The sequence below is a fragment of the Salmo trutta genome, chromosome 12 (genome assembly GCF_901001165.1).
Source record: "Salmo trutta chromosome 12, fSalTru1.1, whole genome shotgun sequence".
NCBI classification, from domain to species: domain Eukaryota; kingdom Metazoa; phylum Chordata; class Actinopteri; order Salmoniformes; family Salmonidae; genus Salmo; species Salmo trutta.
Window position 1 is genome coordinate 80,707,686 of NC_042968.1, and position 15,805 is coordinate 80,723,490.

At 39.9% G+C, this 15,805-nt stretch overlaps 3 protein-coding genes across 4 annotated transcripts; all 3 read right to left on the reverse strand.

Annotated features, from left to right (window-relative positions):
* Positions 1-3,879: 3,879 nt before the first annotated feature.
* On the reverse strand, positions 3,880-7,595 carry LOC115204351 (transmembrane protein 45B-like). 2 transcript variants are annotated; one of them, XM_029769854.1, is made up of 6 exons: positions 7,207-7,595; positions 5,847-6,049; positions 5,525-5,737; positions 5,151-5,335; positions 4,894-5,036; positions 3,880-4,583 (listed from the first exon to the last, which is right to left on the reverse strand). In XM_029769854.1, the coding sequence occupies exons 2-6, from the start codon at positions 6,034-6,036 to the stop codon at positions 4,481-4,483; spliced, it is 834 nt and encodes a 277-aa protein (XP_029625714.1). In that variant the 5' UTR covers positions 6,037-6,049; positions 7,207-7,595; the 3' UTR covers positions 3,880-4,480. The 2 variants fall into 2 exon arrangements, with proteins under 2 accessions (XP_029625714.1, XP_029625713.1); XM_029769853.1 differs by lacking the exon at positions 7,207-7,595 and having other exon boundaries at positions 5,847-6,357.
* A 2,029-nt stretch (positions 7,596-9,624) lies between these two features.
* LOC115204352 (guanine nucleotide-binding protein G(I)/G(S)/G(O) subunit gamma-8-like) lies at positions 9,625-11,206 on the reverse strand. The gene is made up of 3 exons (XM_029769855.1): positions 11,095-11,206; positions 10,167-10,285; positions 9,625-9,986 (listed from the first exon to the last, which is right to left on the reverse strand). Exons 2-3 carry the CDS (start codon positions 10,248-10,250, stop codon positions 9,858-9,860), a joined length of 213 nt encoding a protein of 70 aa, XP_029625715.1. The 5' UTR covers positions 10,251-10,285; positions 11,095-11,206; the 3' UTR covers positions 9,625-9,857.
* Positions 11,207-12,892: 1,686 nt separating this feature from the next.
* Positions 12,893-13,553, reverse strand: LOC115204354 (syncollin). Its single transcript, XM_029769856.1, has one exon. It carries the CDS (start codon positions 13,517-13,519, stop codon positions 13,124-13,126), a length of 396 nt encoding a protein of 131 aa, XP_029625716.1. The 5' UTR covers positions 13,520-13,553; the 3' UTR covers positions 12,893-13,123.
* Positions 13,554-15,805: the final 2,252 nt, after the last annotated feature.

Genomic DNA, 15,805 nt, shown 5'->3' on the forward strand with positions numbered 1-15,805 from the left:
GCATAAAGCATCGCGGACTAAAGCGATTTTATAGATCACTTTATATAATCGGATCCATTCTATTTTCTTCAAAATCTTAAGATAACAAGGGGTAGGGCTGTGCTTTTTGCCATTCTCTTTAGTAAAAAGTAGGCATATGACATAACATCTCATACCCTCTCAATTTGAGTCTAGTTTTTAACTTAACAGCCCTTCAATGACACTGAGGTAGGCTATTTAAAGAGTGGAGGAATTGACTGACAAATGTATGGATATAGCAGCAGCCTAATTTCTTCTGTCAAACAGGTAGACCTACCTCTTCTTTCTTAAATAGGAAGAAACAGGCTCCAACACAAAGCCCTCTTGTTATCAGTAAAGTCTAATAAAAATGAATATGGTTAAGATGAATTATGCCTACTTTTAGCACCATGAGCTGTCCGTTTCTGATTGATTGTGCCGTGGCTGCTGCTTCAAGTCTCAGCACCACAATGTAAGTGGCTCGAACCTGGCTAATTATTTAACTCTGGTAAATAGGCCTACATCATGGGAAAGAAACATTGTTTTTAATCAAATCTATAGTAGCAAGCTATCAAAGTTTACCTCCGATCCTCCTCATCTTCACGCTCTCCTTCTCAAACTGAACTTGAACAGAACATGGGCAAGATAGTGAATTTTTTGGACTAGGCTTAATAAAATATTATTTTTGGAAGAAGCCTTTGACTTTCCTCCTGAACTGCCACCTTAGGCCTACACAGTACAACCATTGGTTAAGCAGCACACAAAAAGGTTTTGATCAGCAAGAGCAGAGCAGGTCAGGGATCAGGGATGGAATGTCCCTTGTCGTGTGTAATGCAGCCTAGTTTTATTTACACCATCCCAGCAGCTATCTTAGAAATATAACTTTGTTCTGTGCTTGTCTGAGGATGCACTTCGTAGCCTATAGCAGGGATCATCAACTAGATTCGGCCGCGGGACTATTTTTTTCTGGAGCGGATGGTCAGGTGGCCAGGACATAATTACAAATAATTTGTAGACTGCAAATTGACAGCAAGAAGCCCAAACAGACATGTTTAACGAAAACATAATTATTTCAAACCTTACTTACATTTGTATATGATCAAGGGTCTCTCAATTATGCGTGGGAATACTTGGGAACAGATTTCTTAAATGAAAACCACTTGGAGCTGATTTCCTGGTGTTTTTACAGTTTTTTATGTCCAACAATGAGAATTCCACACACTAAAAAAAAACTTGTGGGGCCAAATAAAATGTGGCCCCCAGTTGGAGAACCCTGGCCTATAGGGTATGGGTCATTTGATTGCCAGTTGGAGAACCCTGGCCTATAGGGTATGGGTCATTTGATTGCCAGTTGGAGAACCCTGGCCTATAGGGTATGGGTCATTTGATTGCCAGTTGGAGAACCCTGGCCTATAGGGTATGGGTCATTTGATTGCCAGTTGGAGAACCCTGGCCTATAGGGTATGGGTCATTTGATTGCCAGTTGGAGAACCCTGGCCTATAGGGTATGGGTCATTTGATTGCCAGTTGGAGAACCCTGGCCTATAGGGTATGGGTCATTTGATTGCCAGTTGGAGAACCCTGGCCTATAGGGTATGGGTCATTTGATTGAGGCCACACTAAATAGCTTATAAGGGCACTTAAATAGCATGCCCAGCGGAGAATCATAGATGAGGGGTGGCATGGGGCACACATCGGCCACACATCGCCTTATAAGCAACTCATTCTAAAACACTGAGAAATATAGAAATTTCATCAATTACAAATGATGACGCCCCTGGACTAGATAGAAAAAAATACTAGACACTCCTCTTGAATAAAATTGACTAAGCATGACCCTCCCCCATTTTCCTCCAGGTACCCATTATGTCAATTTCAATCCATCCTTACTGTAAGCTTTCTTACAGTAGGTATCAGGCAAGGGTCGTTCAACAGCTTGTACATGTCACTATGCAAACTAGACTGAAACTAGCCTAGTTTCTACTAATGGTAAACAGACTGGAAGTGTATTTTCACCTTACTCATTGATCTTTATAAACAAATTCAAGTTGATTGCTCTTTATTTCTATCCAATTTAAAGCCAGACTGGTATGATGTCTTATCCAGTAAGCAGATACATTGTTCTAGGTATCCTTCATCTCTAAGTCTATGGAGGGCCTTATCATTGCAATTACTGACGATTTGAATGCAAAGTTTGGTTCCATCTTTAGGACATGGTATAAAAATATGATCGCAGTGTAGGCTCTCTTGACATCCTTGTCAGTGATTTGTCGTTGTTCATTTCTTGATGATTCTGGTTGTAATATAGTCTTATTTTTTCTGTGGTTGTGAAAGTAGAAGTATTTCCTACCTAAAAAATAAATAACTACAGTACAATGAATGAAAAAAATATTTTTATGATTTATTGGAAATATATACTGAACAAAATTATAAACACAACATGCAAAAATGTCTAAGATTTTACAGAGTTACAGTTCATATAATGAAATCAGTCAATTGAAATAAATTCATTAGCCCTAATCTATGTATTTCACATGACTGGGAATACTGTTGGTCACAGATACTTTTGGTCATGTAGTGTATGTGGACACCTGCTCATCAAACATCGCATTCCATAATCATGGGCATTAATATGGAGTTGGTCTCCCCCTTTGCTGCTATAACAGCCTCCACTCTTCTGGGAAGGCTTTCCACTAGATGTTGGAACATTGCTGCAGGGACTTGCTTCCATTCACCCGCAAGATCATTAGTGAGGTCGGGCACTGATGTTGGGCGATTAGAGCTGGCTTGCAGTCGGTGTTCCAATTCATCCCAAAGGTGTTCGATGGGGTTGAGGTCAGGGCTCTGTGCAAGCCAGTCAGGTTCTTCCAAACCGATCTCGACAAACCATTTCTGTATGGACCTCACTTTGTGCACGGGAGCATTGACATGCTGAATCAGGAAAGGGCCTTCACCAAACTGTTGCCACAAGAACCATGAAAAACAGCCCCAGACCATTATTTCTCCTCCACCAAACTTTACAGTTGGCACTATGAATTGGGGCAGGTAATGTTCTCCTTAGTTGATCAGGCTGTTGATTGTGGAACGTTCTCCCACTCCTCTTCAATGCCTAGTTAAATAAATAAGAAAAATGGCTGTGCGAAGTTGCTGGATATTGGTGGCAACTGGAACACGCTGTCGTACATGTCGATCCAGAGCATCTGGTGAGTATTCAGGCCATGGAAGAACTGAGATATTTTCAGCTTCCATGAATTGTGTACAGATCCTTGTGACATGGGGCCGTGCATTATCATGCTAAAACATGAGGTGATGCCAGTGGATGAATGGCACGACAATGGGCCTCAGGATCTCGTCACAGTATCTATGCATTCAGATTGCCATCGATAAAATGCAAATGTGTTCGTTGTCAATAGTTTATGCCTGCCCATACCATAACCCCACCACCACCATGGGGCACTCTGTTCACAACGTTGACATCAGCAAACCGCTCGCCCACGCGAGCCCATGCACGTGGTCTGTGTGAGGCCAGGTGGACGTACTGACAAATTCTCTAAAATGACTTTGGAGGCTGCTTCTGGTAGAGAAATTAAAATGTAATTATCTGGCGACAGCTCTGGTGGACAATCCTGCAGTTAGAATGCCAATTGCACCCTGCCTCAAAACATGAGACATCTGTGGCATTGTGTTGTGTGACAAAACTGCACATTTTAAAGTGGCCTTTTATAGTCCCCAGCACAAGGTGCACCTGTATAATGATCATGCTGTTTAATCAGCTTCTTGATATGCCACACATTCAGATTGGAAACATAGGATCAACACTTTACATGTTGCGTTTCTATTTTTGTTCAGTGTATTATCTTTGGTAATCCATTAGACATTCTGTTTTTTCAGGATGGAAGGAAGTGCGTTGCTCTATAGCCACAGGCGGGATGAGCAAATGTTTAAACTGTCTTAAGAGGAGAGGAAACCCTGTCAGGTAACAATGTCAGGTGTTAATGTTTCACATCAGGGAAGAAACATCAAAGGAATGCTAGTACATTTCACTTATCTTGACAATCAGAAATTAGCTTTTATACTTTGAATTACATGCATTTGTAAATCATTTTATTTGCAATTCATTTGGCCTTAATCTGAACTCAACAATGCATCTCATTATTTCATTGAAAAATATCACTCAAAATAACAAATATACACTCTAGCACAGATACAAACAGGAAAAAGCTGTTAATCAAACTTCAGACAAAAAAAAACTATTGGGGAGAATACAATAACAGTGATCTACTACTGTACACACCAATGGAAGCTGGTGAGGGGAGGACGGCTCAATAATGGCTGGAACGTAGCTATTGGAATGGCATCAAACACTTCCATGTGTGTTGATGTAGTGTATTTCATACTATTCCGCTCCAGCCATTACCACTAGCCCGTCCTCCCCAGTTAAGGTGCCACCAACCTCCTGTGGTACACTTGATGATCCTTCTGCTTACTCTTCATCGGAATCCTGTAGTAGAGCTTTTTGGGAGCTGGATGTCTTTCTCATCCCAATCTCTATGTCACCTCCCTTCCCAGCACATCTTTGTACACAGCTGTTAGGACCAGAGAAGAAGAAGCCATAGGTGGAAGTTGGCCCATACTGGCAGTGAATTTACCCAAGCTATATTAATGTAATGAGTTAGTTTATTTTGTTCAAGTTAAACTGACATTTACATTTTAGTCATTTAGCATTCATCTTAAGATAGCTAGGTGGGATAACCACATCTCAGTCATAGTAAACACATTTTTCCTCAATAAAGTAGCTATCAGCAAAGTCAGTGCTAGTAGGGATAAAGTTAACTGACCTATTTGGAGACGATATTAAAGCGTATGGATAAAACGTGGATAAAGGAAGATGCTCACCACCAGCCCATCCAGTAGTTGATGCCAACGATCAGCAGAGCCACAGCTAGATGCCAGCAGAAGCACATGGTGACGAACATTGTGTTTTCGTGTGCCGTCAGATCCCACTGTACTCCGTTTAATGGGTACAGCACGAATCCAATCTGAAAGAACAAACACATATTTGCTCAGTTTTTCTCTGTGAGAGTGTGATTCATGAGATCGACTCGTTTGAAAATGAAAGTGGTTCTTTTGGTGGTGGTTTGCTACTGTATTACCTGAAAGAACCAGGAGCCTTGCAGGATGGTTAGGCTGACCCTGAGCAGCTCCAGTATGATGTTATCTTGCATGAACACCTCCAACAGGGTGCTGGCTGCCACACCAAACACCGCCACAAACAGCAGAGAGTGGATGTGGGTATCCAGAGGAGGACGCATGTGCACATGGAAGTAAAACAGAAACCCTGGAGGGGAATGGAACATCCTGGAATATTAACACAACATGAAGATAACATCTAGTCACTGTCTACAGTTCAAAAAGCAAGGAAATACTATTTGTAATAACTATAACAATTATCCTGATGGTAAGAATACCTGCAAATTAAAATACGCCTCAAGTCTGCTAATGACAATCAACCTTTTTGACACTGTACCTTCAATGAAAAAAGCCAGAGAGAGAGCAAGGCGGTCAAGACCAAGTGGGACTGGAAGTGGTGACATACTGAGGACTTTAACAATTCCCCAGATGCCGAAGAAGAAGTACATTGTGCTGTGCTGCCAGTTCATCAGCTTCACCCAGGACTGGGTCTCTCTGAGGTACAGGTGGCCATGGGGCCCATCGGGCACAAACTGCTCTGCCATGATGCCTACAGAATGACAGAACAATATCCCGGTCAAAAGTGGTTGAGAGATACCATAGTGTAAAATCCTGAAAGAGAGAGTGGTACAAATAAGTGCACCAAGGAAGACACTCACCGACAAAGGCTAAGAAAATGATGAGTGCCCCCTCGATTAAGTCGATTCTGTTAAAGAACAGGGGCAGTTTTTGTCTTCCTTTAGGCTGACGCCTTCTCCAGCAGTGTCGGAGAGGGTACTTCATTGACCAACACAGGCCTAACAGCAGAAAGCAGCTGCCGGGAAGGGCATGTCCCTTGAAATTGGCCATCCTCCTGTCAAAACTAAAAAAATTGAAATAGGAATGATACATTAAATGAGAAATAAATCATAAACAAGTTGTTTTGTGCTAATAGAAAGTACCACAGAGAGTAATTGTTTGAGCAACTTTACAATTTTCACAACTTTAAGAAAATATGCAAATAGGTGCGTATGAGCTAAACGATGCAGATGGAAATGATTTTGTACTAGGCCTATTCAGTCATCCAGAATGAAAGTATATTCATTTAGAACACGCATTGAGTCCTGGCAATGACTCCCATGTATCCGGGAAATAGCTACCAGTCCTAAAGACATTTGCCTTGTAAATTAAAATGCAAATCCATTTGTGCAGTCCAAAAGAGAGCTAGATGGTTAGAGAGAACCTAGAGGTGCATAGTAAAGAGAGAGAGACCAAGGCAAGAAAATTCGGGAGTTTGCACACCGGTTTGTAGTTTCCAGTCATGTCAGATAATTGATATAAAAAAGCACTTGTGTGATCATAGTAAATTTGACCTTTAATAAAAATACTGTATTGAGTTGAATATGCATGTGCTGTGTATAATAGGTCAATGTTGCTATGTTGTCTGTACTGGGAAAACAAGAGTTGGTTGTGCGGGTGATGTCCTTTAAGTCATGCTGGCGGGATGTCACTTACTTATTAGGCATCACAGTAGAGTTCCATCCTTTTTATTTTTTGGTTGTTGGTGTAATGTATTGTATACCTTTGGTTGGTTACTGTTTATTTTTGTTTCGACAGAGGACGTGTGTGTGTGTGTGTGTGTGTGTGTGTGTGTGTGTGTGTGTGTGTGTGTGTGTGTGTGTTTGAGCTAAAAAAGAGGAGTGGTAAGCTATCTGTCAGACAAGTTTTTCTCGACTGGTCGCCTTGTATTCGCTTTCAACATTGCATAAAATATTGCCTTATTTTCTGTTCATTTTTCTGTTCTCATCACAATTAAAACTAAGAATTGTTGATTTTGAGTTTAATTTGAGTATTTCTCCTCTTCTGTCTGGTCTATAAATTAAACCGTCAGACTTGTTGACATGTGGGCCGTTACCGGATTAACACCAGACTTTGTACCCTTACTCATCGATCATGAAAGAACACTGTTTTTTCTCCACTATTAATAAACTGTATACAAAACAACCATAAAAATCCAGAGAAAGTTTAAAATGTGCATACCTTGTTTGTTGTTACAGAGCAGTTGGGATGACTGCTCCCTCTCAAATCAGTGAATCCTGTTAGTTGAGAAGAATTGCAATAACAGTATCCTACCTGTCCGCACACCGTGCACCTGCTCGTCTACCTGTATTGAAAGCATCATGTGACGCTGCTCTTGCTTGCTCTGCATGACTTGACTGCGACCAATGAGCACAGCCCCCAGGGTTCTAATTACAACTGGAAACACATGGTATGCTTATTTTAATTATCTATTTATTACATTAATGTATTTTTTTTGATCATTGTAGTGCATCAATGTAATTATGTGAGACACCTGAAGTGTTTATGCCTACTTCAATAGGTTAATAAAATACCGGTTTCATATGCAAACAGTTTGATCTAGTAATATACAGTTCCTTCAGAAAGTAGTCACACCCCTTGATTTTTTCCACACATTTTGTTGTGTTACAGCCTGATTTTAAAATTGATTAAATGTAGATGTTTTTGGTCGTTGGCCTACACACAATACCCCCTACCCCATTTTCAAAAATTGTACCAATTAATTATGAAAAGCTGAAATGTCTTAAGTCAAGTATTCGACCTCTTTGTTATGGAAAGCCAAAATAAGTTAAGGAGTAAACATTTGCTTAACAAGTCACAAAATAAGTAGCATAGACTCGCTCTGTGTGCAATACTAGCAAAGAATTTATAACTAACCCAAGATAGTTCAAACGGATGCTTCAGGTTTACAGCCCCTGTGACATGTCTGGGTTACCCCTTCTGTCTTTGATAATAGTGTTTAATGTGATCTTTGATTGACTACCTAATCTTTGTTCCCCATACATACAATTATCTGTAAGGTCTCTCAGTCGAGCAATGAATTTCAAACACAGATTCAACCACAAAGACCAGGGAGGTTTTCCAGTGCCTCGCAAAGAAGTGCAGCTACAGTATTGGTAGATGGGTAAAAAAAAGAAGCAGACATTAAATATCCCTTTGATCATGGTGAAGTTATTAATCACAGTTTTGGATGGTGTATCAATAGACCCAGTCACTACAAAGATACAGGCGTCCTTCCTAACTCAGTTGCCGGAGAGGAAGGAAACTGCTCAGAGATTTCACCAATGGTGACTTTAAAACAGTTACAGAGATTAATGGCTGTTACAAGAGAACTGAGGATGGATCAACAACATTGTAGTGACTCCACAATACTAACCTAATTGACAGTGAAAAGAAGGAAGCCTGTACAGAATAAGAATTGTCCAAAACATGCATACTGTTTTCAACAAGGCACTAAAGTAATACTGCAAAGAATGTGGCAAAGCAATTAACTTTTTGTCCTGAATACATTTGGGGACAGGACAACTTCACCGCATCAAAGGGACGATGGACAAGAAACGTCTGACCTCTGTGATTGCCAACAAGGGTTTTGCCACCAAGTACTAAGTCATGTTTTGCAGAGGGGTCAAATACTTATTTCTCTCATTAAAATGCAAATCATTTTATAACATTTTTGACATGCGTTTTTCTGGATTTTTTTGTTGTTATTCTGTCTCTCACTGTTCAAATAAACCTACCATTAAAATTATAGACTGATCATTTCTTTGTCAGTGGGCAAACGTACAAAATCAGCAGGGGATCAAATACTTTTTTCCCTCACTGTATGGCAAGACCTGAAACAACCAATCTGACAGAGCTTGAAGAATTTAGAAAGTAATAATTGGCAAATATTGCACAATCCAGGTGTGCAAAGCTCTTAGAGACCCAGAAATACTCACAGCTGTAATCGCTGCCAAAGGTGCTTTTACAAAGTGTTGACTCGGGTGTGAATACTTATGTAAATTTGTGTAAAATATTTCTGTATTTCGTTTTCAGTAAATGTGCAAAAATGTCTAAAAACATGTTTAAACTTTGTCATCGTGGAGTATGGTGCTTAGATGGGTGAGAAAAACTCCTGATTTAATACATTTTTAATTCAGGCTGTAACAACAAAGTGGAATAAGTCAAGGGGTATGAATACTTTCTGAAGGCAGGTAGCTATTTTGTTGTCAATTTCAAAATAACTGAAATTTGACTTTTCTATACCAGGGCTGTTCAAATCCGGTCCTGAAGGGCTGAAACACTTCTGGTTTTTGTTTCTACCTGGTAGTTAATTGCACTCACCTGGTATCCCAGGTCTGAATTAGTCCCTGATTAGAAGGAGAGGATGAAAACCAGAAGTGGCTTCACCCTCCATGACCGGAGTTGAACAGCCCTGTTCAACACTGTTGTGTAACCTCTGAAAAGGGTCACACAACTCTCAGATGTCAGGCATTTTACAGTAGAGTATTGCTGGGGGTTTTAGGAGGACTTAGGCGCAATTTCAGTTAATGTGTAATCTCTTACTTTCAGGGAAGTGTTTGCTGGAAGGGAGAGGCCAGTGTAAATGCCAGACTCAAATGAAATTTTCTCCCATCATCAATAATATTTATTTCAGTCAATCAGATCAATCCAGATAAATATTTAAAGCATTTACTATACAGGTTTTTAAATACAAAATCATCACCCTGACTAGGCATACCAAAACCAACATATTCAGGTGTTCTTCACTGTTACTATCAGATTTATTCCTTAGAACTGGCAATTAATTATTGCTAATAATGACACAAAACTTGAGGTTATAAGTGTGGGGATCAGAGTATTGCACAGAAGAATTTCTTCTCCCGAAAGGGGTTCTCAGAGGATGGCACTGGTGTCACCAGTGGGTCCTCCTTGGCATGAGCCTCACAGAAGGCCATTAGATCAGCTGCTGCTTTGGACACCTGCACATATAAAACATGGTTAATAAAGACAAAGATAAAAGATTGGAGAGTGGGGACAAAGACAATGTGCTCTATTTACAATGAAGTTACTGATAATCAACAGCTTATTCGGTAACATGAAGAGATATAATCTACTACTGGTACTCCAGCGCTTATGCCTTGTAACCATTCCTTGCTCACCATCATTCTTTCAATGTTGACCTCCAGTTTCAGCTGTTCCACTGTCTTGCGAGCATCTGCAATCTTAGCCATGTTATTGGACATCCTGCTTCCTGTCGCTGTACCTCAGCCTGGTCCAACTGTTTGTAGATCATGCATTATGTTAATTCAATTAACAAGAATCGTCAAAATCACACTTTTCTTAAAATCAGTTGCACAGGTAGTGCCATTTTCCATCATACATACATGCCAAAGCATACATGCCAAAGAGATAGTGTGTAATGGTTTCATGTGCTTGTTATTGCTTCTGCTGCCTGGGTCTCAGCTGGAAGTGTTACAGTGAGGGCCTTAGAGGGAGAGGTGCAGGGAGGGGCATGCATAGGCGGCAGCATTACCCAGGGGGCATCTCACTTGTTTCTCTGTATCTGTATATGTATCTGTAAATGAAATTAGCTTAACACTTATTATCCTTTAATGAGGATCGTACTGTATTTGTGATTAAAAGTAGCATTCGTTCTCTTACACATTGCACGTGAATAAAGAAAATAACAATCACCTCTCATCCCTCCATATACAATGCCCAGTTTTGTTGCTGGTCATCATGTGGCACAGTTTGTCTCTTGATGACTGTTGCCCACTATGCCCATTCAGAGGGCAGTGAAACATCCAAACTTAACTGCAGTTTATTTTCTCAGACTTTTCTTTCATAGACAACTGAATGAACTGATGATGAAAACTAGTTTTGTTTTTGACATGAACATTTACATAACATGACCTACACTTTAATGGACTGTACAACAAAACATATGTAAAACTTTATCATTTTTTGCCTATATCAGAACACAGGCAAATGTATGTTTTATTTACCAAAACACAATGTCACTGTCACTATGGACTACAACACATAAACATCAACACAATCTTATTCAGAGTCTAATTAGCCACTTACCGCAAAAACAAGACAGACGGGTTGGTAGGTCCAGGGCGCTACAGTTGAGGTGTGATGGTTGAACAAGGCACACTCCACCCACTTAGAGTTCCAAATGGAGAGAGATTAGGGGGTAAAATGGGGAGGAGTGCTTGAATAGGTTGCCTCCTCTTATAATTAGCTGTCTTTCTACCCCCATGTTGGGCTGGGCTCAATGCAACAGTAGTAGCAGGCAACATGGGGTGTGACCTTCCTTTATCATTTGCTTGTCATCAATTAGACTAGCATTTGATCTGTTTACCTTAGACAACTAGATCATTCTTTGGAAAGGAGATTGTAATTTTGTTGTAAAGGTTGTACTTTTCTTCTCATAATAATTTTTCTTGCAAATTTGGGTAATGCTTATTGGATTTAATTATTTAAGCCAGTGATCTGCATGTAATCAAGAGCCTTAGGCAGGACCGGTGTCGTGAGAGATATGCTCAGTGGTTTTTTTCCCACATACTCCCACAACAAATATGTACCTGCAAGATTACACAAGAGAGGAAGCTTCGTTTCAGACTCTACACATTTTATCTGTTGGGATTGAAGGGAGAGAATATCATCGTTATCTTAAAATACTCTTGATGGAGTGTAATACGGAATGTTTTATACCATATATCTAGCCTATTTTCATAATTCCTTGTGATGCTAGGGATCCTGACAGTCTGATATAGAATGTGAAATGTAATCTTTCAAGGGGCAGTTACAGTAAGCTTCCAGTAACTCATAGTACTGCCTGGATTGTCAGTATCTCCAGCAGGGCTTGCAGGGCCAGACAACAGCAGGGGGCACAGTGCCTGCCTCATAGTTGAATGCCAAGCGTCTCATTAGCAGGTGTTTTCCTGCATTAATTGGTCGTCTCACTGCAAGTAGGGGGCTCCAACCAGCCCAACCAGCTAGCCCTTCTACACTAACCCTTTCTCTGCTGCTGGGGCAGAGGTGGATAGTTTGCCCACAGAAATGTGTTCTGTTAAATTGTGATTTTTTTTATTGAATTCATGTTATTTTATCAAACTTTTACTCTAGAGTCTAGACCAGGGGTACTGAAATCTTACCCTACGAGGTCCGGAGCCTTCTGGACTTCTGTTCTTCCTGATAATTAATTGCACACACCTGGTGTTCCAAGTCTAAATCAGTTCCTGATTAGAGGGGAACAATGACAAATTGCAGTGGAAATAGCTTCGAGGTCCAGATTTAAGTATAAAGGGGTCTCGACCATAGTGTAGTGATATATCATACCATGTATGGAAGTTGCCACAGAGGGCTAAGCAGCTGGTGAGTCATTGAGATGTTTATAGGTTAAATAACAGCAGTTTATGTACACTTGTTGATGATATAATTGTTCTAGGCTAGGCCTTTGTGCAGCCCACCAGAGTTGGGTGTGACCTGGAGGCACCAACCTCTGTTGAAGACCATTTTCCAGCCCAAGCACTACATGCACTTTTTTTGCTATATAAATCAACTTTATTATTATTTTTATTATTATATATTGTGCTCAAATCTATACTTCACACTGAACTGAATTAATTCTGCAGTCGATAAGGACGGCCCATTTTCAGACACTAACTTGTTCAGATTACACCTGAGACTATTCTGGTGCATTTTAAACATGTTTTCCTCACTCCATAACATGCTGACTGGCCATTTCCCTTAACATTTAGTCAATGAATACATTCAAAACACATTTTTAAAAGGGGTACTTTGTTTTAAGGCCTGTTATTATGAACTGACCTGGACAAAACATTTTCCCTGAAATAAATTCACATAGGCCCAAAGATGATTTGCAGAAATACATTTATTCTCCAGACACAGGATATCATTATCATGCACTCAACATAGTCTCTGTTTTGATTGGCAGACTCTTCTGTTGGCAGACTCTTCTGTTGGCAGACTATCCTGGTGACAGACTCTCTTCTAGCATGATCTCTAAACTCGTCCTCAGGCTAATTGCGCATAACAATTCAGAGGAATGGGTAGAAGTGTCTGGTGAACATGGTGATGTTGGCCTCTAGCACACACAGTAGTATCCAGAGATGTCGTTTTCCCAATCGCCGAAAAGACCTTGCATCGTTTCTTTGAGGCGATATTTGATTCCAGCACCGAATTTAGATTTGCTTCCTCTCTTCTTGGTGTATTTCCAAACAGTAAGGCTGCAACCCCTTGACACCACCAAGGAAGAGATACGGTTGTTCCAGCGCCATGGGATGATCGGGACGTCCTCACCTGGGTAGGAATCAAGGTACTCTCCCCCACAACTCTGCTCGTAATAATAGTGGCTGTCCTCGAACATCCGTGCACAAAGCTTCACGCCATCTGCGTCTTTCAACGCATTGGCTTCTGGGCATTGGGCATTGAGGACTTCAAAGCACAAAGTGCTCAGAAGCAGAGCGATCATCACCTTCATGGTTGCTTCGTTGGTGTCTGGACAGAAGGGGTGCAGGTGTCTCCTTAAATAGCCTTAACCTCTGACCATGTCGATGTTTTGTCATGTGTGAGAATTTGAGTGTGTTTAAGCAGGTGTCCTGAAGGTTTCTCTTTTTGAACCAGATTAGAACCAGTTCAGAAACCAACATGACACATATTGACCTAGCTATATAACTTACAAATAGGCTCTATCTTTTAGCCAAATAATGATGTGTAATACTTAATAATAACTTTCATGAACAATCCATTTTACGGTTTTATAAATGTTTATAAATGCTTTATAAATTTTAACAAATAATGAAATACTTATTTATTAATGGTGTATAAATGCTTATTCATGAAAGGTTATAAAGTGTTACCAAATGAAATAATAAAAGGCATCACTCTCAGTCTGGTCAAATCAGATATTTGTTTATTACAAGAAACACATCTAACTGATCTTGAACATGAAACATTAGAAATAAAGTGGATTGGCCAAATGTGTTATTTTTCCTTTAACTCCAAGAGCAGAGGGGTTGCTATCCTCATCGACAAAGAAACACCATTTAAAGTAATATATTTTTTAGGGTGCTTCATTTTAATTAATGGTAGAATCAACAATCAATCATTCACCATGCTGACTTTATATGGTCGCAAAACTGACTTTATATGGTCGCAAAACTGACTTTATATGGTCGCAAAACTGACTATCTTCAATTTTTCCATTTCATCTTTAAGCATTTACAAGATCTTCACAAGTCCAGAATTCTAGCTGGAGGAGACATTAACGCTGTTATTGATCCACTAGCTGACAGGTCCCATGGCAGTGCGCACATGCATTCAACAAGCGCTCCAGGAACCATTAAAAGCTACATGGTAAAACAAGGTATATTTGGCGCCTCTTCAATCCGGACGAGAGAGAGTACACCTGTATCTCACCTCATCATAAAACGTAATCCCGTATAAACCTTTTCATCGGTAATGCATTTTTGCAATCCCAAATTTCCAAACCCCAAATTCATTGGAGCAGCACTTCCGATCACGCATTGATCAGCCTTGTCGTAACCATCAGCTCCGAACGTCATCCTTCAATATGGAAATTTAACAGCTTGCTTCTATCAGATTCCAAATTCGATAAGCATTTTAATAGCAAATAGAACAAATTCATTGAGATTAATAGCACATCTGAATGTACACCGGCACTACTCTTGGAAGCTGCAAAAGTTGTACTTAGAGAAAAAATATCATTCTGCTCAGCAAAGAAGAAAAAGAAGGAAAATAAAAAAGTACAATTTGCAAAAATTGTCAAGGAGCTTGATACCCGCTTTGCATCCACTCAAACCGATGATATTCATAAGCGACTATTACAGGCCAAACTCAAACTTAATTGATTTCTGCAGAAACAGAGGCTTTAATTATGAGAACGCGACAAAATGACCATGAACTCGAGGATAAGTCCGGAAAGTTCTTGGCTAATATGCTTAAACATAACAAGGAAAAATTGGTAATCCACTCTATTAAAAACATTGAAGGTAACGTTAATCTAGCAACCATAAAGAAAATATTAATTCCATCTTCAAAGTATTTTATTCCAAACTACTGTATACACTGCGCTAACTCCCAACGAATTTCACTCCGCATCTCGCATCCCAAACCGATATTCCTACAGTATTAGTGACATTGGATGCAGAGAAGGCATCTGACAGTCAATCTGACCTTCCTGAACTTGGCACTTGAGAAATGTGTTTTAGTGCATACAGTTGAAGTCGGAAGTTTACATACACTTAGGTTGGAGTCATTAAAACTCATTTTTCAACCACTCCACAAATTTCTTGTTAATTAACAAACTATAATTTTGGCAAGTCGGTTAGGACATCTACTTCATGCATGGCACAAGTAATTTTTCCAACAATTGTTTACAGACAGATTATTTCACTTATAATTCACTGTATCACAATTCCAGTGGGTCAGAAGTTTACATACACTAAGTTGACTGTGCCTTTAAACAGCTTGGAAAATTCCAGAAAATGATGTCATGGCTGTAGAAGCTTCTGATTGAGTCAAATTATGTCAATTAGCCTATTGGAGGTGTCCCTGTGGATGTATTTCAAGGCCTACCTTCAAACTCAGTGCCTCTTTGCTTGATATCATGGGAAAATCAAAAGAAATCAGCCAAGACCTCAGAAAAAAATTATTGACCTCCACAAGTCTGGTTCATCCTTGGGAGCAATTTCCAAACGGCTGAAGGTACCACGTTCATCAGTACAAACAATTGTACGCAAGTATA

Coding starts and splice junctions, on each gene's coding strand:
- LOC115204352 (XM_029769855.1), bottom strand. CDS start 10,250: ATGTCCAATAACATGGCTAAGATTGCAGATGCTCGCAAGACAGTGGAA. Junction 9,987..10,166: donor TCAACATTGAAAGAATGATG/GTGAGCAAGGAA, acceptor TTATATGTGCAG/GTGTCCAAAGCAGCAGCTGA.
- LOC115204351 (XM_029769853.1), bottom strand. CDS start 6,078: ATGTATCATTCCTATTTCAATTTTTTTAGTTTTGACAGGAGGATGGCC. Junction 5,336..5,524: donor TCTGGCTTTTTTCATTGAAG/GTACAGTGTCAA, acceptor ATTCCCCTCCAG/GGTTTCTGTTTTACTTCCAT. Junction 4,584..4,893: donor AACTACTGGATGGGCTGGTG/GTGAGCATCTTC, acceptor TGGTCCTAACAG/CTGTGTACAAAGATGTGCTG.
- LOC115204354 (XM_029769856.1), bottom strand. CDS start 13,519: ATGAAGGTGATGATCGCTCTGCTTCTGAGCACTTTGTGCTTTGAAGTC.